Genomic DNA, 26,001 nt, shown 5'->3' on the forward strand with positions numbered 1-26,001 from the left:
TCAGTCTCTAGTTGGCTAACATAAACTAATGTAAGGCTATAACCTGCAACCAACCCGGTGACGTAACGTTTGGGACTGCCACAGCAGTTTTTTGGCCTCCACTTACCCTATCATCTTGTATATCAAACCAATCTACATGCCCTCTTCTACTGCATCTATTAACTTCCTCTTTGATTTTCTTCTTTTCCTCTTGGCAGCTTAGTCTGCAACATCCATCTCCCAATATACCACTATCTGTCCTCTGCATCTCTTTCATTCATCTCCAAATCCTCTAAACCTGAGCTGTGCCTCTTATTCATTTCTAATCCTGTCCATCCCAGGAAAAAGGAGTCTTCAAAGACTCTACCTGTTGCAGATTGAAACGTTTCAATCTGCAACTGTATTTCCTTTCTAGGTGGCAAACACCATCACCAGTTTAGAAATCATGATAAAAACCTGTACACATTATCAGACAATGACAGGTTGTCTTTGGTCTGCAAAAATGTTTAGCTGGGTGAATGCCTGGGCCACGCTTTCCCAGCAGGTCACTGCATCATAATGACGCAATCGCTTGTTATTTGCCCCACCTGTATTCACTTTACCTGCCTGTTTTAATGTTTTGGTTGATTGATGTGAAGCTAAACAGGGTTAATGAGGTTTTAAGAGAATGCAATGCCCGAATGTGCAGTTTCTAAGAACTAGTAGTGATAATGAAACCTGAAAGCAAAAAGGAAAAACATTGTACAGTATTGTCCCCGTTATCAGCTGTTCTAACCATGCCTCTTATTGCACCTGAGTTCTTTGAGTCATGAAATAATTAGGGGTTGACACAGTCACTTGTGATAACAATGATGCTGAGAAGGGCAAATTGGGAGATGGTACTTGGTTTCACAGTCCAGCATCAGTGGGCGTCGCAGAATTGTTGATAGGAGGTTACATAAGGACCTGGTCATCCGTTGACACTAAGACTAACTTAGTGTCGAGGATCTAGACAGGAGTCACTAGTCTCTCTCTGTCTCTTGTTCAAAGATTCAGTCAGAGAATTTGGGACCCAAGGTCAGCACAGCAGCCATGGCAGGTGAGTCTCAATCTGGAGTATAGAGCTCTGTGACTGTGATTTCTTTCTTTCTTTTTTTTTTATAAATTTCCAGACACACACAGATTATTCTTTTTTCCGTATTCGGTTTCTACTTTGTTTCCACAAGTAAATATGTTATATGGGACTTATGTTAACTTCTTTCTACAGTTGAAAAGATAAAGAAGCCCAAGAAAAGAAGTGTAAGTTCAAGTTGCACCGCAGTTAATCCTTTTGTACTAACAATACACAGTGCTTTGATATTGTTGCGATATCCGTGAGGATTAAACGCTGCAGACCTTCTCCTTTCCCCTCTAACAGGCCACAATCTTCGGCTACCCACTGAGCATCTTTTTCATCGTAGTTAATGAGTTCTGTGAGCGGTTTTCCTATTATGGGATGCGAGGTGAGTGGCTTCATTGGGTTCTGATCTTATTTTTCTTCACCTGAAAGTTGATTTAATCAAGTATTTACTGTATGCTGTTTAAGGATGTTTTTATACTACTGTGCATGTATAACTTTCCACTAGATTTTTGACACTTTATTTTTTTAACTTGACACACAGAATGAATTTAAATAGAATAAGCTTCACCTCAATCAACTTTTTCCTTTGTGCTTTCTCCCCCCGCCTTCCTCTCTTCTTGCTGTCTGCAGCCGTGCTGGTGTTGTACTTTAAGTACTTCCTTAAGTGGGATGAAGACTTTGCCACAACCATCTACCACGCATTTGTGGCTCTTTGCTACCTAACACCCATCCTGGGAGCTATTGTGGCAGACTCATGGCTTGGGAAGTTCAAGTGAGCTTCTCAATGAAATCAAATCAATACATGAAAGGACACCAACCTATACTTTGCTTTGTATTCAGTTTCAGTATTTGCATGAAGACTCAGTTTAAATGGTTAAAGTGTTTAACCTTGGAGTTATCTGTACATGCTGTACATCTGCTCAGTGCCTTACACATCCCTTCTCCTCTTTCCTCTGCTTAGGACGATTGTCTACCTGTCCATTGTTTATGCAGTGGGACAGGTCGTCATGGCTGTAAGTGCTATCCAGGACATCACAGATGCTAACAAGGATGGCACCCCTGACAACATGACCTTACACGTGTGAGCTAAACACACCCAGAAATGTCTGGCATAATAGAAATGCACTGGATCCACACTGTCAGACAAATGAACATCTGTCTGTACTTTGTTTTGCCCCCAGAGCTTTGTCCATGGTGGGTCTCCTCCTTATTGCCTTGGGAACAGGAGGCATCAAACCCTGTGTGGCTGCTTTTGGAGGGGACCAGTTTGAAGATCATCAGGTCAGACGGTGCTCAAACATACGTTTTACTGCAGAGAGTGGAACTCGCCAGTAACACCCCTTTTCAAAGAGTCCAAGAGTTTTTAAATACAGTGAAAAAGAAGAATCTTCTAATAGCAAAAATTGCAATACTTTTACATGTTCGTTACAGACTGTATATAAAAGATGGACATAGCCACCTTGACGTGAATCCCAGTCTCGAAATCTGTGACCATATGTTATTATAAAACAACATGACAACCAAAAACGCATACAAATTCATGCAGCAACAAAGAGATGTACTTTTACATGTAATTATACATGGCAACATACACTACCTGTCCTTTGCACACAGCAGTTAAAGCCCTCCCTAAGTTATCAGCTGTACTCGGTCAGCACTTTGTTTATCTGTGTTTTTTCATTCCTGCTAGCTTTTTATTAACTACTTGATCGCAAGCACAAGTGCCCCAGTAATTTTATTGCACTTTTCAAGGCCGGGGACAAAGATTAATCCATAATGTTAATGACAAGGCTAAATTATCTAAGGAAATAAGTGTACAATATAATGCTGCGTCCCACAGGAGAAACAGAGAAGCACCTTTTTCTCCATCTTCTATCTGTCCATTAATGCTGGAAGTCTCATCTCCACTCTGATTACTCCCATTCTCAGAGGTAGAGCCACAACACTCAAACTGATCACAGAAATAAAATATACCGCTGGGTCACAAACTGATTTTTGTGTCCTTACATTTTCAGCTCAGACATGTGGTATTCACATCCAGCAAGAGTGCTATCCGCTGGCCTTCGGTGTCCCTGCTGCACTCATGGTGGTAGCTCTGAGTAAGGATTTTATTATAAAAAGCTCTTGTTTGCTGTAATAAGCAGATTAATGCTTCTTTTTGATGATGTATCCTTCATTAAGTGTTGACAAATTGTAGCTAAGTAGTGAGTGCTTGTTACAGAAATTCTAACCAAGCCGCTAAAAAACCCAGTAGTTACCTTAAACTGTGTTCTAAGAAAGTTGCACCATAAACAGTTAACTGGTGAAACAATATTGTCATTTATAATTTCCTGTTGCTTTTGTAACACATGTATGTGTCGTGTGTGTGTTTGCAGTTGTGTTCATTGTTGGAAGTCCCATGTACATTAGGAACCCCCCGCAGGGCAACATCATTGTGAAAGTTTGCAAGTGCATCGGGGTAGGTGGTTCCAGTGTCTTTCTAGCTTAAAAGTGAATCCCATTTGAATCTCCTGCTGTACAGTTACAGTCATTATTCTGCAATTGTCTTTCTGCTGTTTGTAGTTTGCCGTCAAAAACCGCTTCAGGCATCGTTCTTCTCAGTATCCCAAGAGAGAACACTGGATGGACTGGGCTGAGGAGAAATATGATGTAAGTGGAACACAGGCACATGCAAATACAAACAGCACGGCCATAAATTTCTTATCATTTTCTTATTTTTGGTGTAGAAACTCCTGATTGCTCAGGTGAAGATGGCATTGAAGGTGCTGTTCCTCTACATCCCTCTGCCTATGTTCTGGGCTCTCTTTGACCAGCAGGTATGTGTGCACGTGTGAGACTATGAATACCTAGCACCTGAATCCAGTGTTAGGAACATCCTGTCTTGAGTGAATGAGTTACTTTTACCTTATAATATAGGTAAATCCCACATTTACCGTATTTTCCGCACTATAAGGCGCACTTAAAATCCTTTAATTTTCTCAAAAATCGACAGTGCACCTTATAATCCGGTGCGCCTTCTGTATGAATTCTGGTTGTGCTTACTGACCTCGAACCATTTTATGTGGTACACGGCGCACAAAAATGTGTAATGTTTATTTATTTTTTGGTAAGCTACGAAGCCGCACCGCTTGATGGATTGTTGGAACATTACGGCTGCCATAGTCAGGAGCCTCGTGGAGTAATCTGGGTCCAAAACCCCGTCCGCTTCAGGTCCCAAAGTCAAACCAACGCTGCGGCATCACTGAGAGTTAAAAACTGTCTAAATTCTTTCATCTTTAATAAAATGATCAGTGTTGCTGCTTTAACAAGTATAACAATTAAGTTTAACATCCAGACATCCATGAAAACAGAATTTATTAATTTTAACGGAGTTAGCTCGCTAATTTCCACCTAAACATGATATAGCATGTTCTGACTGAGAGACTTCTGAGAAAATTAAAATGTACAGCTCTGCTATCACTTCCAACATAAATGAAGACAGAAAACTAAACAACAGTGACGTTTGTAGGGTTACTGAAGTTGGGCTAGCTGGAATATAATGATGTACTACGTGATCGCTAGCGACACAGCTATGTTAGCATCACATAAACACAGTGAAGCTGAGTAAAGTTTGACTTATCTGACTGTTTTGTTTCACTTAATGCACCTTATAATCCTGTGCGCCTTATGGTCTGAAAAATACGGTATATGGCCTTGAGATGGCTGTAAAACTGAAATGAAGGATTGAAGCAGAATCCAGTGACAGAAAAAAAAGACAACTGTGTTTGTTTCACAGGGTTCAAGATGGACCTTCCAGGCAACCACAATGAACGGCAACTTTGCAAGTGTTATGTTTTAATGTTTTGATGCAAAAACCCAGTTAAATACAGGGAGTGCAGAATTATTAGGCAAGTTGTATTTTTGAGGAATAATTTTATTATTGAACAACAACCATGTTCTCAATGAACCCCAAAAACACATTAATATCAAAGCTGAATGTTTTTGGAAGTAGTTTTTAGTTTTAGCTATTTTAGGGGGATATCTGTGTGTGCAGGTGACTATTACTGTGCATAATTATTAGGCAACTTAACAAAAAACAAATATACCCATTTCAGTTATTTATTTTTACCAGTGAAACCAATATAACATCTCCACATTCACAAATATACATTTCTGACATTCAAAAACAAAACAAAAACAAATCAGCGACCAATATAGCCACCTTTTCTTTGCAAGGACACTCAAAAGCCTGCCATCCATGGATTCTGTCAGTGTTTTGATCTGTTCACCATCAACATTGCGTGCAGCAGCAACCACAGCCTCCCAGACACTGTTCAGAGAGGTGTACTGTTTTCCCTCCTTGTAAATCTCACATTTGATGATGGACCACAGGTTCTCAATGGGGTTCAGATCAGGTGAACAAGGAGGCCATGTCATTAGTTTTTCTTCTTTTATACCCTTTCTTGCCAGCCACGCTGTGGAGTACTTGGACGCTGCGTGTGATGGAGCATTGTCCTGCATGAAAATCATGTTGTTTTCTTGAAGGATGCAGACTTCTTCCTGTACCACTGCTTGAAGAAGGTGTCTTCCAGAAACTGGCAGTAGGACTGGGAGTTGAGCTTGACTCCATCCTCAACCCGAAAAGGCCCCACAAGCTCATCTTTGATGATACCAGCCCAAACCAGTACTCCACCTCCACCTTGCTGGCGTCTGAGTCGGACTGGAGCTCTCTGCCCTTACCAATCCAGCCACGGGCCCATCCATCTGGCCCATCAAGACTCACTCTCATTTCATCAGTCCATAAAACCTTAGAAAAATCAGTCTTGAGATATTTCTTGGCCCAGTCTTGACGTTTCAGCTTGTGTGTCTTGTTCAGTGGTGGTCGTCTTTCAGCCTTTCTTACCTTGGCCATGTCTCTGAGTATTGCACACCTTGTGCTTTTGGGCACTCCAGTGATGTTGCAGCTCTGAAATATGGCCAAACTGGTGGCAAGTGGCATCTTGGCAGCTGCACGCTTGACTTTTCTCAGTTCATGGGCAGTTATTTTGCGCCTTGGTTTTCCACACGCTTCTTGCGACCCTGTTGACTATTTTGAATGAAACGCTTGATTGTTCGATGATCACGCTTCAGAAGCTTTGCAATTTTAAGACTGCTGCATCCCTCTGCAAGATATCTCACTATTTTTGACTTTTCTGAGCCTGTCAAGTCCTTCTTTTGACCCATTTTGCCAAAGGAAAGGAGGTTGCCTAATAATTATGCACACCTGATATAGGGTGTTGATGTCATTAGACCACACCCCTTCTCATTACAGAGATGCACATCACCTAATATGCTTAATTGGTAGTGGGCTTTCGAGCCTATACAGCTTGGAGTAAGACAACATGCATGAAGAGGATGATGTGGACAAAATACTCATTTGCCTAATAATTCTGCACTCCCTGTACAGGTATAACACCTTGTGAGCTCAAACCACAGAAATGAATGATATTAATGAGACCCTGTTTCTCTTCTTTTCCCAATAGGGAGCTATTACAATCCAGCCTGATCAGATGCAGGTGAGATACTGGGCTTTATTACATCTGACTTTGACCTGATTAAATGAACCATTTTTCACACATGAAGAGCCGATAGCATTGGGAGAGTCTGGGATTTTCAACAAATCCCTGTCAGAATCAGCCAGTGGTTTAGATGATGGTGTTGGTTTAGCATAATGTCCTGAATGCATGATTGTGATATAAAGCGATGCACGAAACCACACTGCATATGTGAACACGGCTTAAGCGTCACTCTCTTCCCATCAGACTGTCAACCCTATCTTGATCCTGATTCTGGTGCCAATCATGGACACTTTGATCTACCCTCTGATTTCCAAGTGCTTTAACTTCACGTGAGTGTGTTGTTCCGTATTCATTTTGTTTAATCGATACTATTTTACATTCAAGAATGAAAACAAAATTTATACTTGCTATCCATTAGTCATCTTATAATTTATATTAATGTATGTTGTTATACTGTGTAAGAAAATATAGTTATTTGATGAATTAGCAGAATTAATATTTTTTGTTAATATATTTTAGGCTCTTTATTTCTTTATAGTAACCTTTTAAATAATTGGTTCACATGGCAACTAACTAATGGTTGCATCGTAGCTAGTCATCTTTATTTAATTATAATTTAATTCTTTTAGTAATAAAAGAAAACAAAGCAAACAAAAACAACTAATGTTTAATTAGTTACATAAAGTCTGTAGAAGATTACATAACTGTAAAAAAATCACATCACCAAATTATAAAATGTGTTCAAACTGTAGAAATCTTTAAATAAGCAATACTTCAAAAGTCTTCAAAAAGACAAATAGAATAAGATAAATGCCTCCTATGAAATAACTTCCTGTAAACACTGTTCCATGTGGCTGAATACAGGATAGTTATATAAAGATGATTTCAAATTTGTGTGTGTTCTGCAGTCCTTTAAGGAGGATAACAGTGGGGATGTTCCTAGCTGCTCTTGCGTTTGTGGCTGCTGCCCTACTCCAGATACAGATTGATGTGAGTGTAACACACAAAAAACCCCAAAACACACTTTTGGCAATCTATTAAACATGCATCGTATGAAGCAAAATTCCATTGCTCTTTTAGAAAACCCTGCCTGACTTCCCATCAAGTACTGAAGGCCAAGTGAAGTTCATCAACATGGTTAACAGGGATCTACAGATTCAAGCTGATAACCAAACGATTTCCTTGAAAGCTTTTGGGGTATACTAGCGAACACAAGAAACTATTCCCAGACACTGTGGTCAGATGCAAGTTTGAAAAATTTTCTGATATTGGCAGATGTTTTCTCCTACAGGCTAATGAGGATTATCTGACCTTTAATAACCAGTTTACACTGGTTCTGGAGCCTGGGCAACAATATAATGTCAAGTTGGATAATGGCACACGGAATACCATGGCTATCATTCAGGGATCCAAGCTTGGGTTTGAAAAGGTAAAAACACCTGGCCAACACTGAAGCCAAGCTGGGAAAAAATTACTGTAAAATTCTTAATATTGGGAGCATGAACTTTGCCATTTTTCTCTCCAATCTCCTTGGTATAATTCCTAAAGATTTTTCAGATTAAGAGTCTTGCAGCCTTTTCTTAACATGTAGACTTTCGATGTAAAAGCATGGGGAACTGAAGCATTTTGTTGATGGAAGAATAACATATTTGTAAAAACTTACATGTACATGTACGTTGAGCCAGCTGAGATGAAAATGATACTGGGTACAGTGATGCTAAAATATTTTTCTTTCTCCAGTTCGACGACATGACCTCAAAGCCAGAAAAGGGTGAAAATGCCTTAAGGCAAGTGTTTTTTTGTTTTTTTTTAGTTACTCATACATTTTACATTACTGCTGGAGATTTCTTCCTGTTAAAACAGAGTTTTCCTTCCCACTGTCGCCAAAGTGCTTGCTCATAGATGATTTGTGGGATTTTCTCTGTATGTATTATTGTAGGGTCTACCTTACAATATAAAGCACCTTGAGCAGATTGTAGTTGTGATTTGGCACTGTATAAATAAAACTGAATTGACAGGCCTCACAGTTATCGTGTATGATGAGTTGGACATCGGTATTAAATTCTTTTGTTTATAATTTGATCTTTTCTGTTTTTGAACTGTCCTTCTGTAGAGTTTTGAATGGTTTTGGCTCAGTTTTGAATGTAACTGTGCGTGACAAGGTGTTCAACTTTACCAGCAACATGTCAGAGTATCTCAGTGTTTCACATGGAAAGTAAGACTGATTTCTCATTCATATGCAAGTTCTATATGGTTATACTATACTGTTCTGACTGGTGGGTTTTCTTTATATGGCAGAGCTGAGTTCATGATCAAGGATGATAGAGGAAGTAGCTGCATCTACACTCAAGAGCTGGGCTTTGGCAGCTCTTATACTTTGATCATCCCATCCACTTTCACGTTTGGAGAAATGGTAACATGTAAATCCACCCTGAGTCACATCATGGTTTCAGTGTTTGTTGGAAGCAGCTAAGACATGCATACCTCTCTGTATGCTCCAGTGCTCAGAGAACATCAAGGCAGTGATGGACATGGAGCCTAACACTGTGCACATGGCCTGGCAGATCATTCAGTATTTCCTCATGACTTCAGGAGAGGTCGTCTTCTCTGTGACAGGCCTAGAGTTCTCCTACTCACAGGTAGAGGGTGCTCTCCTTAACTTTTCTCACTTGATAATAAGGTCTGTGCCAGCTGCCTAGAGAATGCAACCTGAGGACTGATGATGTCATTCTTGATCTTACTTATAATTTGGGATACCGCTTTTTGCTATCCAGGCACCCAGCAACATGAAGTCTGTGCTGCAGGCTGGCTGGCTGTTAACCGTTGCCGTAGGTAACATCATTGTGCTTATTGTTGCTGAGGCTGCAACGCTGAAAGATCAGGTGAGTGGATAATATGCATACTGTGCTCACTGACTTTGGGCAAGTTTATTTTAAGTGATATAAATGTCTGAAAGTTGCTGTACTTGCATTTCATGGACAAGAACACAGGTTGAGTTCAATAAGGTACACCAGAAGTGCAGTGAAGAATTTCAGAACAACCTATGACTGGCGATGCAGTCTCTCTCACCCTTTATACAAAGCTCCAAATGAACACTTTTTTGTGTTTCTCTTCACCAGTGGGCCGAGTACATTCTCTTCGCTTCCTTGCTGGTGTTGGTGTGTATCATCTTTGCCATCATGGCCTATTTTTACACCTACACTGACCCAACCAAGATAGAGGCCCAGTTTGGTGAAATGGAGCCTGAAGAGAAGGAGAAGAGGAAAAGCTTTGACATGCCCAGGAAAGGCTCAGCTGAGAGCCACAAAGAGGACAGGAGGAGTTCTGATTCCAGCTCTGATGACGAGTGCACCAAACAGACAAAGATCTAAAGCAACTCCCTCGCTATGGCTTTTCCCTCTCTTCTGCTGGATTTTGTCTTTCATGTGCCTGTTCCAATTTGGTCATTTTGTCAGAGAAATCAGCTCACAAGTTGGACATGTAGCAGCTAGAGTGACCCGAGTGAAATGGTGAATAGCACAGAAGCTGATTATCCGCATATCAGCTCATATAATTAAAATCCATTCATAGGTTTGTCATCTATAGATTAACTGTTGTAAATTTGACATTTCTTTTGCACTGAGCTTTATTATCAACTAATTTTGTCTTTCATGTTTTTACACATGCATAATTACAAAGAAATCATCCCAATATTTGTATTTATTTCCAAGTGCAGTGATGTATGTATTGTAATATACTGTTGGTATTTTATATATAAATGGTATTAACAGGAGATAATCTGACACCACACCCAGCTTCCTCAGTAAGAAATGTTCCTTATTCAAAGTCTGAATAAATTTTGAGCTTGAAGAACACTGTCAAGTTATGGCTATTCAATGCTCCAATGCTCTGCCAGCAGTGGTTTCTTCCACATATGCAATGACATCATTTAAAATCAGTGTTTATGTGCTTACAATTCTGTAATTGAATATGCCTTCAAATACAAATTATTGCAGCAAGTTTGATGACTGGGTGGATTTCTTGTCTTTCAATGCAAGAACGTAGTGTTCACCATTCCTGCCCAAAGGGCCTACCACAAAAAAACCCCCCAAAAACACAGGTTATTGTGATTACAATAAATCATACTAATGAACTATATATTACAAATGGTTTATATCATATCTGGGTAATTACTTGGTGCTAATTATTTAGCTTTAAAAAGAGGCCTCACTGACTGTTGTAAATATAGCTCAGTTTGTCATTTCTCTGGTCTCACTGACATTTAATGCTTAAGATAAAGTAACTCTGAAAATACCATTTTTAATCTCGTTAGAATGGTGTTAATCCACTTTTGTCCATTGCTTTAGAACAGCAGTGCAGCGCTGACATTAAACTATAGAAAAATTCAGCATTTCACATGTAAATAAAATACTGCCTCAGCCTCCTAGTAGGTGTACTTACCAGATCTGGTGATCAAGAACAAAACTATTCTTGCATTATCAGGTTTACTGCAGTTTTAATTCTCTTTCACTGCAGCTGTCGACCAATGTGCTCCAGTCACTGTGACTATTGAGGGAGTTACTATCCTAAACTGCCAGAAGCTCCCCTTCTGTGTTCTGGGAATTTTGAATAAGAACAGGACTTTTTCTTTCCTACCTAAAAACAAACAACAAGCAAATACATACTTTACCATGATGGGGAATTGCTTTAGCTTCCTTTAGAAACACTTGTGAATGTGGCACAATGGTAGGGGAAGTGGAGTAACTAAATTTCTGCATGGTGTCGAAGGAGTTTCCAGTCTACAAACACCAACTCCTGAAAAGTAAATGTGGCCATTATGTTCTCAGTTAGCATTAGATCTTTATTTCTCATGTCACTTTGAAAGCTTATAAGGAGCTTAAATTTAACTTGGGGATTCTCAAATGACACAAGCAAAGATTATATACAGTATTATAAACTGTCAGCTATGATAAAGGAGACCAAATGTACACATTGTTATTTTCGTAGCATATGTTTTTCTGTAAGTTACAGATTTCTTTTTTTTTTTTTGTTGTTGTTGTTGCCAGAGGCAGGTGCTGATATCCATAAAGCATTCCATACTTCCATACTTAACTCTTTGCAGTTATAAAAATATCACATATTTCTTAATTTCTTTCAGTCCCTGTGTTGACAAGTGCGTCTTGATGCAACTCACCAACATTATTGCTGCATTAGCACAGTAGTAAATTCTGGAACTCTTAAGTAAACATATATAGTAAAACATGGCTATTAGCAATTTTTTTTTTTTTTGTACAGGTTTCTTTAAATACTTGACACACTTTCAAAGTGCAAAAAACTGATCTGAAAATTAGAAAAAAAAAAGGTGCAAATCATACTACAAATATCTGGTGAAAGCATAAAAGAAGACATGGCACTTCTATAGCACGGTGTGGAGGTGAGAACAGAAATGTGTGAGGATAATAAAGGTGGCATTGGATTCTGCAGCTTGGCTTGTGCTGATCAATAGTTTAATTTGGCCATGAGCAAAGTGTTGCGATGTGATTGCCTTCTTGGGTCCTTGCCATTTTTTCCTCATCTCCACGTTGAGTTTCTAAACACTGCTAAGGAGAAATTACAAGCCGAGGAATAATAATACTTCACATATCAGCATTCGACCACCCCTAATGGTTCCTCTTTGTAATTGTCCTAACTTCATCTTGACCTACAAAATTTCAAAACTGACTTTAATTGTCTAAACATAAGTACAGGTAGCAGTTTTCCTCCCGACTAAAGAAACAAAGGAAATTCTTCTGCCGCTAAATAAAGTCAGCTTAGTAACAAAGTTAGTTTGATTCAGCAGGTGATTGAAATGTGAGATTGGAACCAAGTCACTTTGGAAAAAAAAACAAACAAAAACCCCAAAACACTGATGAATCTCACTCACTGATAAGTCAAAGAAAACGGCGATGTAATGCCAGAACACAGATTTGTGTGTATCTGTAAAGGCAAGGCATTTTCTGTTCTTACTGTTGGAGTAACTTTAAATATCTGCTTTTAAACATTATCAGTATCTACAAAATGCGCATGACCATTTTGTACACAGTGATTCAATTCCCGCAATGACAACTTGTATTCATGTACAGCATGGCCCCCTCACCCCCCACGCCGTTGGAGGACAAATTCCACTTAAAGCACTTTACCTGAGGTTTCCTTATGAATGCTGCAATTTGCCTAAGCAGGGAGTCTTACTTACGTGAGAGAACACATGAACACGCAGTCACAGGTACACGCGCACGCACACACAGCTTGCACACTAAGATAATAACCCTGCAGGTTCATCAAGCATGCTTTCAGAGGTTTGGGAGGATATGATTCCTACTTTGGGGGTGGGGGAGGGGTGGGGCGGCTGAAGTCTTGTTGTGGATTTTGGGGAGATTTTTTGGCTCCTTGTGGACTCTGCTGTGTGAGGCTGGAGGAGTCTCCTGTATACAGAGCCCAGCATCGCTGACATCACTCTGACTGAGTTTGTCCCATCAAAGCCTTTCCAGCGGGTCTTGCTGCCCCTAACCTTCTCCTTATTACTGAATAAAAGAAGCTCTCCAGAGGTTCCTTCTTTTCCTCTGCTTTGGAGTTCAGTCATTTTTATAGGCCAGGTTAGCACCCCGCCCTACACAAAGAGGTCACATGTGGTCAGCTGGTATTGAATGACATCACCCCTGACTTTGAACCCTCTGATCTGGCTGCGGTGTTGGATGGGGGGGGTTGGGGCTTGGGAGAGCAGGGCTGGGACAGAACCAATCACTAAGTGGAGGAAGTGGATGTCTTGCTTGTGGAGAAACTGGAAGAAAGAAGAGACAAGGATAAAACAGATTAATGGCATCTTCTGCTTTGTACAGTTACTGACTTCTGAGCACTAAATCTGAGGGAAGCTGTTACCTCTGGAGCCTGTGCACCATGTGAGCAACCAATGAATCAGAGATGCCAGGGTAGGCCTCCTCAGCCAACAGGATAGCCTCTTTCAGCTCATCCAGGACCAAGGGGTTCCCGTTCACCTGCTCTTGTCGTGCCTTCAGCTGGGAGGTAGAACACAGGGAAGGAGCCACACACTTTGTTAAACTAATGACACAAAGATACAATATATGCTTCCCTTACGCAGCATCATTAGAAGACATAGCATAAATTTTCACTGCTATGCAGATGACACGCAGCTCTATCTATCCATGAAGCCAGGTAACACACACCAATTAGTTAAACTGCAGGAATGTCTTAAAGACATAAAGAGCTGGATGGCCGCTAACTTTCTGCTTCTTAATTCAGATAAAACTGAGGTTATTGTACTCGGCCCTGAAAATCTTAGAAATATGGTATCTAACCAGATTCTTACTCTGGATGGCATTACCTTGGCCTCCAGTAATGCTGTGAGGAACCTTGGAGTCATTTTTGACCAGGACATGTCCTTCAACGCACATATTAAACAACTATGTAAGACTGCTTTCTTCCATTTGCGCAACATCTCTAAAATTAGAAATATCCTGTCTCAGAGTGACGCTGAAAAACTAGTTCATGCATTCATTACTTCCAGGCTGGACTACTGTAATTCTTTATTATCAGGATGTCCTAAAAACTCGCTGAAAAGTCTTCAGCTGATCCAAAATGCGGCAGCAAGAGTACTGACAGGGACTAGAAAGAGAGCAGATTTCTCCTGTTTTGGCTTCCCTTCATTGGCTTCCTGTTAAATCCAGAATTGAATTCAAAATCCTGCTCCTCACATACAAGGTCTTAAATAATCAGGCCCCATCTTATCTTAATGACCTTGTAGTACCATATCACCCTATTAGAGCACTTCGCTCTCACACTGCAGGCCTACTTGCTGTTCCTAGAGTATTTAAAAGTAGAATGGGAGGCAGAGCCTTCAGTTTTCAGGCCCCTCTTCTGTGGAACCAGCTTCCAGTTTGGATTCGGGAGACAGACACTATCTCTACTTTCAAGATTAGACTTAAAACTTTCCTTTTTGCTAAAGCATATAGTTAGGGCTGGACCAGGTGACCCTGAATCCTCCCTTAGTTATGCTGCAATAGACGTAGGCTCCTGGGGATTCCCATGATGCATTGAGTTTTTCCTTTCCAGTCACCTTTCTCACTCACTATGTGTTAATAGACCTCTCTGCATCAAATCATATCTGTTATTAATCTCTGTCTCTCTCCCACAGCATGTCTTTATCCTGTTTTCCTTCTCTCACCCCAACCGGTCGCAGCAGATGGCCCCGCCCCTCCCTGAGCCTGGCTCTGCCGGAGGTTTCTTCCTGTTAAAAGGGAGTTTTTCCTTCCCACTGTCGCCAAAGTGCTTGCTCATAGGGGGTCATTTGATTGTTGGGTTTTTCTCTGTATGTATTATTGTGCTATCTACTGTACAATATAAAGCGCCTTGAGGCGACTTCTGTTGTGATTTGGCACTATATAAATAAAATTGAATTGAATTGAATACAAAACTACACATCTAAGGAGTTAGAAACGGTTGAGCATTAATTTTGCACAACAGGAAGAAGTGGTGACATGTTGTTTATCTTTATATACAGCGTATGTTCTGAAAACACAGTCACCCAAAATGTAAAAACAAAATAAAACTGCTTTTTGATTGAGTTTAGTCAATTAATTTGAATGTTTAGATGAGTGAAACAGACACAAGGTAAATTACTCAATGGAAGCCCTGCTTGAAAACCATGGAAACGCAGCAAAGTTCATTTGGACAACACCAAAAACTATGTGAGCAAAAGAATGAGTCACACACAAATTACAGTTCCCAAAATATTCAGTCAAATATAAAGTCTTGCCTATAGTTTGCAGAAATCCACCACAGCTACACGAGTCAGACCGAGTAAATGGACTGATTTTTATATGTCGATTTTCTACTCTCCCGGAGTACTCAAAGTGCTGTATACAACATGCCACATTCACCCAATCACACCCATTCTCACAAGCACTGACTCTAAACTGAGTGCTTTTCTAACGAAATTCATACACATTCACATTCCGATGGATGTATCGGAGAGCAACTTGGATACTTGGCATGCAGACTGGAAGAGCCAGTGATCAAACCACCAACCAGTAGGTGACCTGCTCTACCTTCAGTAGTGAGAAGTGATGGCTGTGGAGGACAACAACTACTCAGCTGATCGTCCACATGAAGCTGCTTACCTCAGATAATGCAGGAGAGATAACAGTGGCCAGGCTCTGTGAATAAGGCCTCTTTGGAATGTCTTTTTTCTGTGTGAAAAGAAAATAAAGAAGTGAACTTATAGGGGATCAAAAAACCAAAAAATTTACAATTTCCCCAAATAACATCACAACTTTTTACCACAGTTAAGTGAGCATAAGCTGCAGACACGCTACATCAAAGTAGGAAAATGGAGCTGGCCAAGGAGCCAGATGGATAAAGTGTCAAATTAAAATTTTTTAAAACCAAATAAAAATGTTTTAAGCATTAATTGATTCATGGCTGACCTGGTCTGTTGTTCCTGACTGGCCATCCCCATTCTGCAGCTTCTTGGGATCCTTCTCTCGGATGGTGAAGATCCAATCATCACTACCAAAGTCGTTCCCGCCTGAGGCCTGGCCATCCTGCTCTCTGATTGGACAGATATTAAAGAGGATTTTGGACATTTATCAGGATGAGTGATAAAGTCATGCATGTTAAGTGCTTCCAGCTCATCAGAACAAAGCAGCACAGAGATGAATGCATTTTTTCGGTAATGAAAATTCACTTCACAGTTAAAGACATTTTGGACTTACGAGTCGGACTCGTCAGAACTGGATTCTGTGGTTCTAGACTGCTCTGCCTTCCACCTTTTGTACTTGTCCACCAGTTCAGTCAGGTAGGAAGTCTTCTTCGCATGGCGGACGATCAGTTTATGCTTCAGCAGCTCTTTGGCAGTTGGTCTCTGTAAAAACAAAGCTTTGAGATGAGCATGTGATGCAGTCTGAAAAAGTCTGTACAGACAGCAAAACAAATCTTTTAATATTACTTACAAAACTGGGCTCTTTGTTGAGGCAGGCCTCGACAAATTCCTTGAGTGGTTTACTGTAGTTGCCCTCCAGTGTGGGCGGATTGTTCTTTGGGATGAGGAATAAAACCTTCATTGGATGGAGATCTGAATGGGGCGGCTCACCCTTTGCCAGCTCGATAGCAGTGATGCCCAGAGACCAGATATCAGCCTGGAACACACATAAAACATAGCTTTTACTTCGCATACACAGAATTTACACTGAAACAGAACATAAACTAAATTTCAGAGTTCTCATTATATCTTGGAGTGACTGACCTATGACTGGGGAGCTGTGGACATCCTTTACTTTGTGACAAAGAAGCTAAAAACAACTAAAAATAACTAAATTCCACAAAGCTAGATAAAGAAAAAGATAATTTGTGGTCAAGTAGTGAAAATAGCAACTAAAAAAGTTCATTTTAAGGCCACACATGTACTTTGTTATCCACCAAAAGACTAATCACAGACAACCAAGACTCTTCTTCCGAGTTTATATGTGCCGGCTGGACCAACCATTACTGATGTCCTTTTGGTCACAAGTCACTCTGTTAACTCACATCTTTCCTCTGCTGCTCATAGGGAGTCTGCGCCCACTTCAGAAAGTTACTCCCGTTCTATGTGGCATTTACCATCCTTTTAAGAAACGCACAGAGCAGTCACCAACAACAATAATAATTAATAACTTTTTGATAAACACCCATTTCCACAAACAGTTAATGGATGAAGTGAAGGACCAGTTTGCAGGACTGTTCTTCCATTTCTTAAGGAGATGACTTTCAGATACTGTTCATCTGCTGCAGAAAGTGCACATGAAATGCAGCACAATCTCAATAAAGTGGGCACCAGTTCGACATGATAGCTGTCACTTTGAAAGCAGCTGAAAGCACATGTGCTGCTGCAGGCTGCTCTTCCTACGCTGTGTGCATCAGCCTAAGCTGACATAACTCTAACACTATTACAGCCACATGACTGGTAAAGACGATATTTTCATTGTCACCGGTCTTCATAGTGTCTGTTAAAAACACATATGTAATGGGTTTACACTGACCATGTTTTCAATGGCTATTGAGTAAAGCTTTCAGACAGCTCTATGTACAAGTACAATATATTCACAGTTTTCTGTTTTGTGTCATTTTAGCACCATAAACACTTTGAAGTTTACATTTACAGCAGAGTGTAGCCTGAAAGATTGCCAGAGGACTGTAGGAAAGTCAGTGTAGCTGTGTACACTATGTAACTGGTTCTGAACTCACCTTGGAATCATAGGCAGACTGTTTGATGACCTCAGGGGCCATCCAAAAAGGGGTGCCCACAAAAGTGTTGCGTTTGATCTGGGTGTCTGTGAGCTGCCCGGCAACACCAAAATCTGCCAACTTTACTTCTCCTTGCTCAGACAGCAGAACGTTGGCAGCTGCGGAAGGAACAAGAAGGATAGCTGATGTGATCTAGCCTTGCTACCGCTTCAGACAATTCTCTTAATGCCATCGATCTACATCACCAATTTCTATAATAAAGAGGGAACGGTCAAAGCTTTCAGAGAACTGCTGCAATGTTCATCTCAAGTCTCAAGTGAACAACATCATAATGAAAGAAACTAAGTGGATGTCAAAACCATGATATTTGTGTTCACTCCCTGAAGCCCAAACAGCTGAAACATGTGTCCTCTAATTACAGCACTCAAAGTCAGTCAGCTACCTTTGATATCCCTGTGGATCTTTTTCTCAGAGTGCAGGTACTCCAGGCCCTTGAGGATCTCTCTTAGGATCGTGGCGATCTGGGTCTCATCCAGAGCTCCAGGCTCCATCTTTGAAAAAAAACAAACAAACAAAAACTGTGAGCTGTGGACGACTGAGCACACATACTACTATAGCCACTACATTTATATCCTTTGGGTCAGGTTGACGTGTCTATACACACATTCACATGAATTTTGAAATTTCTGAAAATTGATAATTGAGTGTTGGGGGAGAAAAAGAATCACTCTTACTTTTCTTCAGAAAAACTGTACTGCTGGTTTAATGGGGCCCTCAGAATTAGTGAGCATGAACAACAGTGATAAACAGTGACTTGTGTTGTTTACTACTATTGCAATACAATGTTGTTTCAGTAGATGTACATTTTGAATTATGTAGTGTGCCGTCAATCCCAGCAGTTCCTGGGAAAAGAAAGACTAATTTTACTGCCTCTAAGCTCCAAGCGATGATAAAATGTTGTTCACTGTCATTAACACAAATTTACAGAAATTTTCTATGGACAACATTCAACATTTCTACCCATATACACGTTGGGCTTGAGATGTGAACAAACGCTGTCAATACTACATAAAGGAAAGAGTGTCAGGGGTTTTGTTTTGACAACTATTATACTGGGTTGAGAGAACCACTTACCAAATCTAATGCTGAACCGCCACCTAAATATTCCATAATGATCCATAGCTTTGTGTCCTGGAACAGTAACAGGAAGAATGAAAAGAGAAGACATTAAGTACTTCGGTGGCTTTTTAAAGTTTAGTTTACTTTTTTCATAGTGACAAGTATGTTACAGGATCCAGAGAACAGACCACTGCATTTATAGCTTAGGCTAGTTTGCAATGATATTTAGATTCAGACCATAATGTGATACTTAGAATCCCTGTTGTCACACACTCACTCACTCACACACACACACACACACACACACACACACACACACACACACACACACACACACACACACACACACACACCTAAAAACACATCTCTGGTGGGTGTCTCGAGTCATTTTTAGGCTAATTCCTATTAAATTTTGGATTATTTGCTGGAAACGTGGGCAGAAGGAGGAAGTTTATTGTATATCTCATCAAATTTGCTCAATGTAAAGTTTGACTAAACATCTTGTGTTAGTGCAGGAGGAACTTGGAAGACATGTAATCAGGTACTTAAGTTGCACAGACACACACATGTAAGAAGTAACTAAAGTCAGCCTCAGTAAAGGCCTGGCAAAGCATATCATGTGTTCCAGATTTCAGAATTCTCATTCTAGTAATAATGGTGGTCAAATGCTTATATACACCAAACACGGGAATAAATATCGCTGTAATGTGGAATTTGGGGCTTTTAATGATTTGTTTGCATGGCTCTTTTCCCAGGCTGGACTGATTGTACAGCACACAGATTTAATGACTTTAAAAAATACAAGAAGACCAAAGCAGGGTCAAAAGTACACATAAAGGCTCAAAGGTATATACACTCTCTTAAAATCATTTAAAACCACTTTAATAACTGGTGCTATACCTCGCTAATATTTGGTTAAATGTCTCTTAAACAAGCTGCACCTCAACTAGATGCTTTTGCAGAAAAGCTTTGATGTCCTGCTTCATTATTTAATCCACCTTGTGTGATGTATCAGTAGAACTGGCAGCAAAACAGCCTTAGCACGATGGTACTGTCACCATGCTTGACAGCTGGTACAGAGGCTTTAGGTTTGAAAGCCTCATCTCCACTCCTCTAATTATACCGCTTTTCATTGTAGACAAGCAGCTCAATCTCTGTCTTGTCTGACCATAAAACACGAAAAACTTTTCTCCGGAAGGTATTTGTTTGTCCATGTGGACGACTATAAATTTCAGTCAAACCTGAAGATGTCGATTATGGAGCAGGGCCTTTTTTCTTGATCTGCAACCTCTCAGTCCATGGCGGTATCAAACTCACTTCACTGTGGGCAGTGAGGCTGGTTTTCCAGCAGTTTTCATGACATGCTCGGTCTTTGTGTCGTCCCTGAACATGCTAACCAATTTCCTCTCATCTGCAGCTGACTTTCTGGGTATTCCTCCAGATCATCTGAATAACTTGTACTTATGTTGTTTCAGCTGATGGTTTCTGAATCTGCAGTTGTTTAGAAATGGCTCCAAGAGACCTCCCAACTAGTGTAAATCTAAAATTATCCTTCTTAAGATCTTCACCGAGTTCCTTGAATTTTTCAAGACATTTTTTCTTATAAGAACTGGTCAATCTAATGAGTGCTGTCAAACAAATCCTTTTGATGCTGGAAAAGACAAACTACCAGTAGTCAATCATTTTCACTAACAAGATGTCAACAGGCCTTGACCATATCAAGCTAAAATATACTATAAAACCTTCAGGATCATTAATTAAAGTGGTTTTAAATCACTGAATTAAATGATTGAAGAGAGCTTAAGTATAAATCTCCATGTACAGTTTTGATCGTGAGTTATGAGGAAATCCAAAATGGATTTAGATTTGACTTGTGCACATTAAAGCTGTATGTTGTATAATCATTCCACCCTGGCAAAAAAACCCAAAAGAAATAAAAAACCCCACAAAATATCATCACATTTATGCTCGTGACAAGCATATGTACACTTCTCACCATAACTGTATACAAATATTAACTGTATTGCCAGCATGCCCTGTCATCTTTGATTCTCTGAAAACAGAGTACTAAAGCTAAGTCTACACTTAAATCAGATCTTGACTGTTTGATGTCAAATCCACTGCGGTGGTGTACAGAACCAAAATTAGACCAAATGTTTATAAATATGTATGAACCTGAAAGTATGCTGTTGATTGCAACCTTGCATTTGTGTGAGAAACAAACATCACCTTCAGGTATGAGCCATAGTACTTGGTGATAAAGGGGCTGTCGCACTGGCTCAGCACAGTGATCTCCTGCTGGATGTCTTCGATCTCGTCCTCTGCTTCCTCTAGATCTATGATCTTGATGGCCACGACCTTCTGTGTACGGTTGTCGATGCCTTTGAATACCTCGCCAAATGAACCCTTGCCAATGCGCTCAAGCTTGGTGAACAGCTCCTCTGGGTCCACTCTAGCATTCTAATGTTTGACGGGAAGGGGAAACAAAACAAAGGCGGAAAGGGAAGATGGATTGAAAAAACAAAACACAAAACAAACAAACAAAAAAACATAAAAGAAAGGGATGTTTAAAAAGAAATCAGTCTGGGGGAGCAAACAGGAAACACCAGCAGGGTGCCATTCTAACAGGACATGTTAATTCACTCATTGCAACACCTTTTGCTTGTGTACACAAAAAGAAAGACACAGGAGAATGAAAGGGAAAAGTGTAAAAATTGGATAGCATGCAGGTTAAGAAAGCATAACCCCCCCCTCCCAAAAAAACCCCAACAACAAACAAACAAAAAACAAAAACCCAAAATGTAAATGGAAGGCAACATTTTAGTCGAGCTACTCCTTTGGGGTTTACTGTGCGCTGTTCATTTTCTTTATTATTTTTTTTTTTTTTAAACAAAACAAGCCAACAAACATAAGAAAAAAACCCGAAACATATAGAAGAGAAAAACGATGACCAAATTAAACTTTCAAAAAGGCTGAGTTACTGTTCTCATGATTATTAGTAAATGAAACATTGTAGCTTTGCTTTGGACTCTACATCTGAGGCAGCATGTATAAACACACAGTAAAAATCTTCATATGCTGAGGTCTGACTGCAGTAAAAATATCTAAGATTATGTCTACAAAAAAGCCCTTCCTCAAGAATTCAATCAACGCGTATGAGGCTTTCAAGGGGACTTGGAGATCGGGGCTACTTCACATGAATCATACATTCATGTCCTTACTCATATATCATATACAGTATATAAACATACAGCTACATACACCATATGGACAAAAGGATTGGGCCAAACCACTCTAAATTCAAATGTTTTCAGTCACATATGCATGGGTGTATACAAATCAAGCACCTAGCCAAGCAGTCTGCTTTTACAAACAGTTGTGAGAGAATGGCCTGTTCTAGCGCCTTGAGGTGACTTCTGTTGTGATTTGGCGCTATATAAATAAAATTGAATTGAATTGAATTAAACAGCTCAATGAATTTGAGTGTGGTTAATAGGATGATACCTTTGTAACACATTAGTTTCTGAAATGTCTAGGCGCGAAGAAATTTCATAATCAACTCTAAGAGCTATTATTAAAAGATGTAAGCCTTTAGGAACCACAGCAACTGATCAACAAAGTGACAGAGCATGCAATGTTGCAGAGCAGGGTCGCGAAGTGCTGAGGCTTAGTTACTAACACTCTGCTGACTCATTAAGTTCAACATCAGCACAAAAAATGTGCATTGGGAGCTTCTTGACATGGGTTGCCATGACTGAGCAGCTCAAGTGTAGGTGGTAGAGGGTGTCATATAGCTCATAATACAAGAAAATTTGTGTAATACTTTAAAAATAAAAAATACTTTCTATCTAGAATGTTGTATCTTGCAGCTTTTTAACCAGCTACTTAAAGTCCTGCTTTTCCAACATATAACCGCATCAGGAATTACTATCCATGATTTGCTCTTACTATCATATAAAGTGTACAAGCCAGTGCTCAGTGGAGTCATTTGTTTACATTTAGGTCACACGTCACCACCTGCTAGCATCTCCTCCTTCATAGCCTTGTTGTACTTAACACTGTTTCTGCCTCACGTGGTGAAACACATTTGTCGTTTCCAGCTTTTGTGGTAACGCTTTTCTTACATATTTTACAAAGTACTGTGCTTTGTTAGAGACAGTTTAAGTAGCTCCTTTTTAGGCACTAACCCGTTGTCAGAGACTGACACATGGTTGCCAGACAAGACCACAGTAGGGAATGTAAACGCATAGCATTACTATATTAATGACATCACCATATGACATATTTATCTCATGTAAAAATTTGTACAGGTATTTTTGTGATATGATACACAGCTCTTGTACGTGCTCTGTTACTAATGTCCATAGTGTATCTATGCACATACTACACCTCATCTGGAGTATTCACCAAAACCCAGAGCTTCTCATGGCTCAGAATTGATATCATTTGTAGATATTAGATTTTAAATCATCTATCTGTCACATTCACTTTGCACTGGCAAAAAGGTCAGATTTTTCTGATACTTGCAAGTATTATTTCTTTTGACAAGTTTTACATGCTGCCTGTTTAACACCGAGTAACTGCTTTTGCCTGATTTTAAACTGTTTGAGCAGTCACACAGAAAAGCTTAACACTCTGAAGTGCTTATGATGGAAAAACTGAAAGTGTGCTCAGTGAATTCACTGAAAACGAAATTATATTTTCAACTCCGTATCGGTGGGGCCGGTGGATAGTAACACAGTGTATTTGAGTGGGGTAAAAAAAAAACCCAACACCACAGGAAGTGAACTAAAATTACCGAATTCTCAAGAAGCTGTTATGTGGGAAACACAGGACTAGGCACCAACAAAAACAACTTCCTTTTTTGACCTCTCTGAGCACAGACAGGGTCAATATGTCCATTTTGAGATTACTAAAATATGAAGCCACTGGTTTATACAAGGAGGAACCCTTCTGTCAAAGGGTGCCTTTAAAGACAATTTTCCAAGGAAAAACCATTGACTCTGTGAGTAAAATGTGTTACAATTTCACAATTGTGAAAAACAGTGCTCAAAAACTATACTGGCAGGCAACAACCATGATTTAGCGTGCTTCAGTGTTGTGCAGATTCATATAACATAAACCTAACCTCTGTATACTTTCAGTATGAGTTACTATGTACTAAATGAGGTAGCCGTTGGCTAATCCCAAAAGGTTCTCTACTTCTGATATGCATCTTGTGTTTACTAACAAGCCTGCAAAGACAGCATAATCTGGTGCGTGAGGCAGTTTACATTAGGAGCAGTTATCTGCTAGTCATCTGCCCAACACGAGCTCTACAGGCGCAGTAAGGATAAATGAGATGCAGGAACAAAGTTCCAGCTTGCATGTCTCTGCACAGCGGGGCATGAGAGCTCAGTATTTCCTTCAAGTCATGACTGAAATATCCGAATTTTAAGTCTGTACATTCAAAATATGTGTCATTAAGTAGTAGACGACTTGTCAGTGATACTAACAATTAAAAAACACAGGGAGCAGAAAGGTTAATTGACTTACTGTCGGCACACGCAAGTCTATGTGTTTTGGTAGCATTTAGAGAATATTTACCTCCGATTTATTCTGCCCAGTTCACTTATAATGAAATGTCCTATCTCGAGCATGAGGCGAATTGACGCGATGTACCAGAGTACTTAAACGCTCCACTTCACTGAGCCAAGTAGGAGTACAAACTCACAGCAGGGAGGCAAACGATTTAAATTCTGTTCTGACAGTCATCTCGACTACCTATTGCGGACAGACTCCACAGACATTTAACTTACCTGCATCCCCGGCAGGTTACCCTGAACGGGAGAATGGGCCATGGTGATGCTGACTGGTTCTGTAGTGCAGGGCTGAGGTCTGATCGGTTTCACTTGTGTTTACAGTCCCGGCTGTGTGTGCCGTTAATGTCCCACAGCGCTCCTGCAGCACACCTATCTACCCAGATCTGCTCAGAATACCCCCGGTTACTCTCAAACAGGACAATAAAATGTCCTTCCTGCACACGAACTGATGCACCTTTTCTGTATCCGAACAACCTAAGACACCCCAAACAACTGAACACGCTAACCAACGTTTGCTAACGCTAACTCTGAAGAAATCCGCAATGTTAGCTTACTAACCAGAAGGCTAAGTGTTAACTAGTGTGTTAAATTAAATTTCTCACTCGTAGAAGTAATACCGTTGACGAAAAAATGTTATCTGTAATAAAGAAGCAGCGACGACTGTGTATTTCAAATTTAACCTGATGTCACTTTCTCAAAGTGTATTCTCTAGCTAACGGTGTCGTCAGCTAGCTAACATGATTAGCGGGTTAGCTCCCTGGCCAACGCAGACGACCTGCCAAACGTTCCGTCAGCTTGGACTACAATTCGTCTGCATACGGCAAATGTCACCCACAGAACAGAAACTCTAAGCAACGCAGCTTATATCTTTGCACTAACTCGTCACCAGCTGCTCTACAGATCTGCCATCCACAGCAAGGATAGTGTCACCAGTGTTTTTGTTTCCTCCCTCATTTTCGTCCCGTACTCTCGGCCATCTTGTCGGTGCCGTGACGCCTGACTGGGCGGATCCAGATCCGGATCAGCAGCAGCATCTTTACTTCTCTCCCACCTACCAGGTGTTGATGGCAGCTGGATTAATCCTGGGCCCCCAGACTTTATATTCGTCTTTTCTTTTTTGAATGACTGAGTGCGAATTTAATACTAATAAAAAGGATCCACATTTAAACCACAGAATCTCATCTAAGAAGTTCTGTTTGGCCCGTTCTGGTAACACCACTTTACGGCAAAGAAAAAAAAACTGTCACGAATTCATAAACGTAGCGTTTAAAAAAAGACCAATAGCAGTAGCTTGCCTTAAAATGCCTCAAAGTGCAAACACTTATTTTACTTATTTTAATGTTCCCATTAAGGCGTTACGTCAAAATTTAGACATGTTAAGTCCTAATAAGTTTTTTCGGCATTGAATGCATAATCTGTGTAATGACAAATA

General features: G+C 40.2%; 2 protein-coding genes across 3 annotated transcripts; one reads left to right on the plus strand and one right to left on the minus strand.

The window, feature by feature from the left end:
• The first annotated feature begins 610 nt into the window (after nucleotides 1–610).
• slc15a1b (solute carrier family 15 member 1b) lies at nucleotides 611–13,114 on the plus strand. 2 transcript variants are annotated; one of them, XM_031729036.2, is made up of 23 exons: nucleotides 613–1,057; nucleotides 1,226–1,257; nucleotides 1,376–1,460; nucleotides 1,709–1,850; nucleotides 2,040–2,159; nucleotides 2,260–2,359; nucleotides 2,919–3,009; nucleotides 3,094–3,177; nucleotides 3,454–3,536; nucleotides 3,641–3,727; nucleotides 3,805–3,894; nucleotides 4,854–4,898; nucleotides 6,580–6,612; nucleotides 6,859–6,944; nucleotides 7,524–7,605; nucleotides 7,696–7,812; nucleotides 7,907–8,044; nucleotides 8,356–8,402; nucleotides 8,729–8,830; nucleotides 8,914–9,028; nucleotides 9,117–9,254; nucleotides 9,390–9,497; nucleotides 9,735–13,114. In XM_031729036.2, exons 1-23 carry the CDS (start codon nucleotides 1,051–1,053, stop codon nucleotides 9,984–9,986), a joined length of 2,184 nt encoding a protein of 727 aa, XP_031584896.1. In that variant the 5' UTR covers nucleotides 613–1,050; the 3' UTR covers nucleotides 9,987–13,114. The 2 variants fall into 2 exon arrangements, with proteins under 2 accessions (XP_039462664.1, XP_031584896.1); XM_039606730.1 differs by having other exon boundaries at nucleotides 611–1,057; nucleotides 2,919–3,177.
• Nucleotides 11,442–25,634, minus strand: stk24b (serine/threonine kinase 24b (STE20 homolog, yeast)). The gene is made up of 11 exons (XM_031729035.2): nucleotides 24,786–25,634; nucleotides 21,217–21,447; nucleotides 19,003–19,059; nucleotides 18,311–18,419; nucleotides 17,869–18,026; nucleotides 16,599–16,784; nucleotides 16,362–16,510; nucleotides 16,074–16,197; nucleotides 15,768–15,836; nucleotides 13,510–13,646; nucleotides 11,442–13,411 (listed from the first exon to the last, which is right to left on the minus strand). The coding sequence occupies exons 1-11, from the start codon at nucleotides 24,825–24,827 to the stop codon at nucleotides 13,375–13,377; spliced, it is 1,299 nt and encodes a 432-aa protein (XP_031584895.1). The 5' UTR covers nucleotides 24,828–25,634; the 3' UTR covers nucleotides 11,442–13,374.
• Between the last annotated feature and the right edge of the window lie 367 nt (nucleotides 25,635–26,001).

This window comes from Oreochromis aureus, linkage group 23 (assembly GCF_013358895.1).
Source record: "Oreochromis aureus strain Israel breed Guangdong linkage group 23, ZZ_aureus, whole genome shotgun sequence".
Lineage (NCBI taxonomy): Eukaryota > Metazoa > Chordata > Actinopteri > Cichliformes > Cichlidae > Oreochromis > Oreochromis aureus.

Excerpts from the sequence above, each read along its gene's own strand:
- slc15a1b (XM_039606730.1), top strand. Across the intron at positions 3,178-3,453 it reads ACTCATGGTGGTAGCTCTGA|TTGTGTTCATTGTTGGAAGT; the intron begins GTAAGGATTTTA and ends GTGTGTTTGCAG. Across the intron at positions 8,831-8,913 it reads CTCAGTGTTTCACATGGAAA|AGCTGAGTTCATGATCAAGG; the intron begins GTAAGACTGATT and ends TTTATATGGCAG.
- stk24b (XM_031729035.2), bottom strand. The coding sequence starts at position 24,827 with ATGGCCCATTCTCCCGTTCAGGGTAACCTGCCGGGGATGCAG. Across the intron at positions 18,420-19,002 it reads GCGGTTCAGCATTAGATTTG|ATGGAGCCTGGAGCTCTGGA; the intron begins GTAAGTGGTTCT and ends TTTTTTTCAAAG. Across the intron at positions 16,785-17,868 it reads AGTCTGCCTATGATTCCAAG|GCTGATATCTGGTCTCTGGG; the intron begins GTGAGTTCAGAA and ends TGTGTGTTCCAG.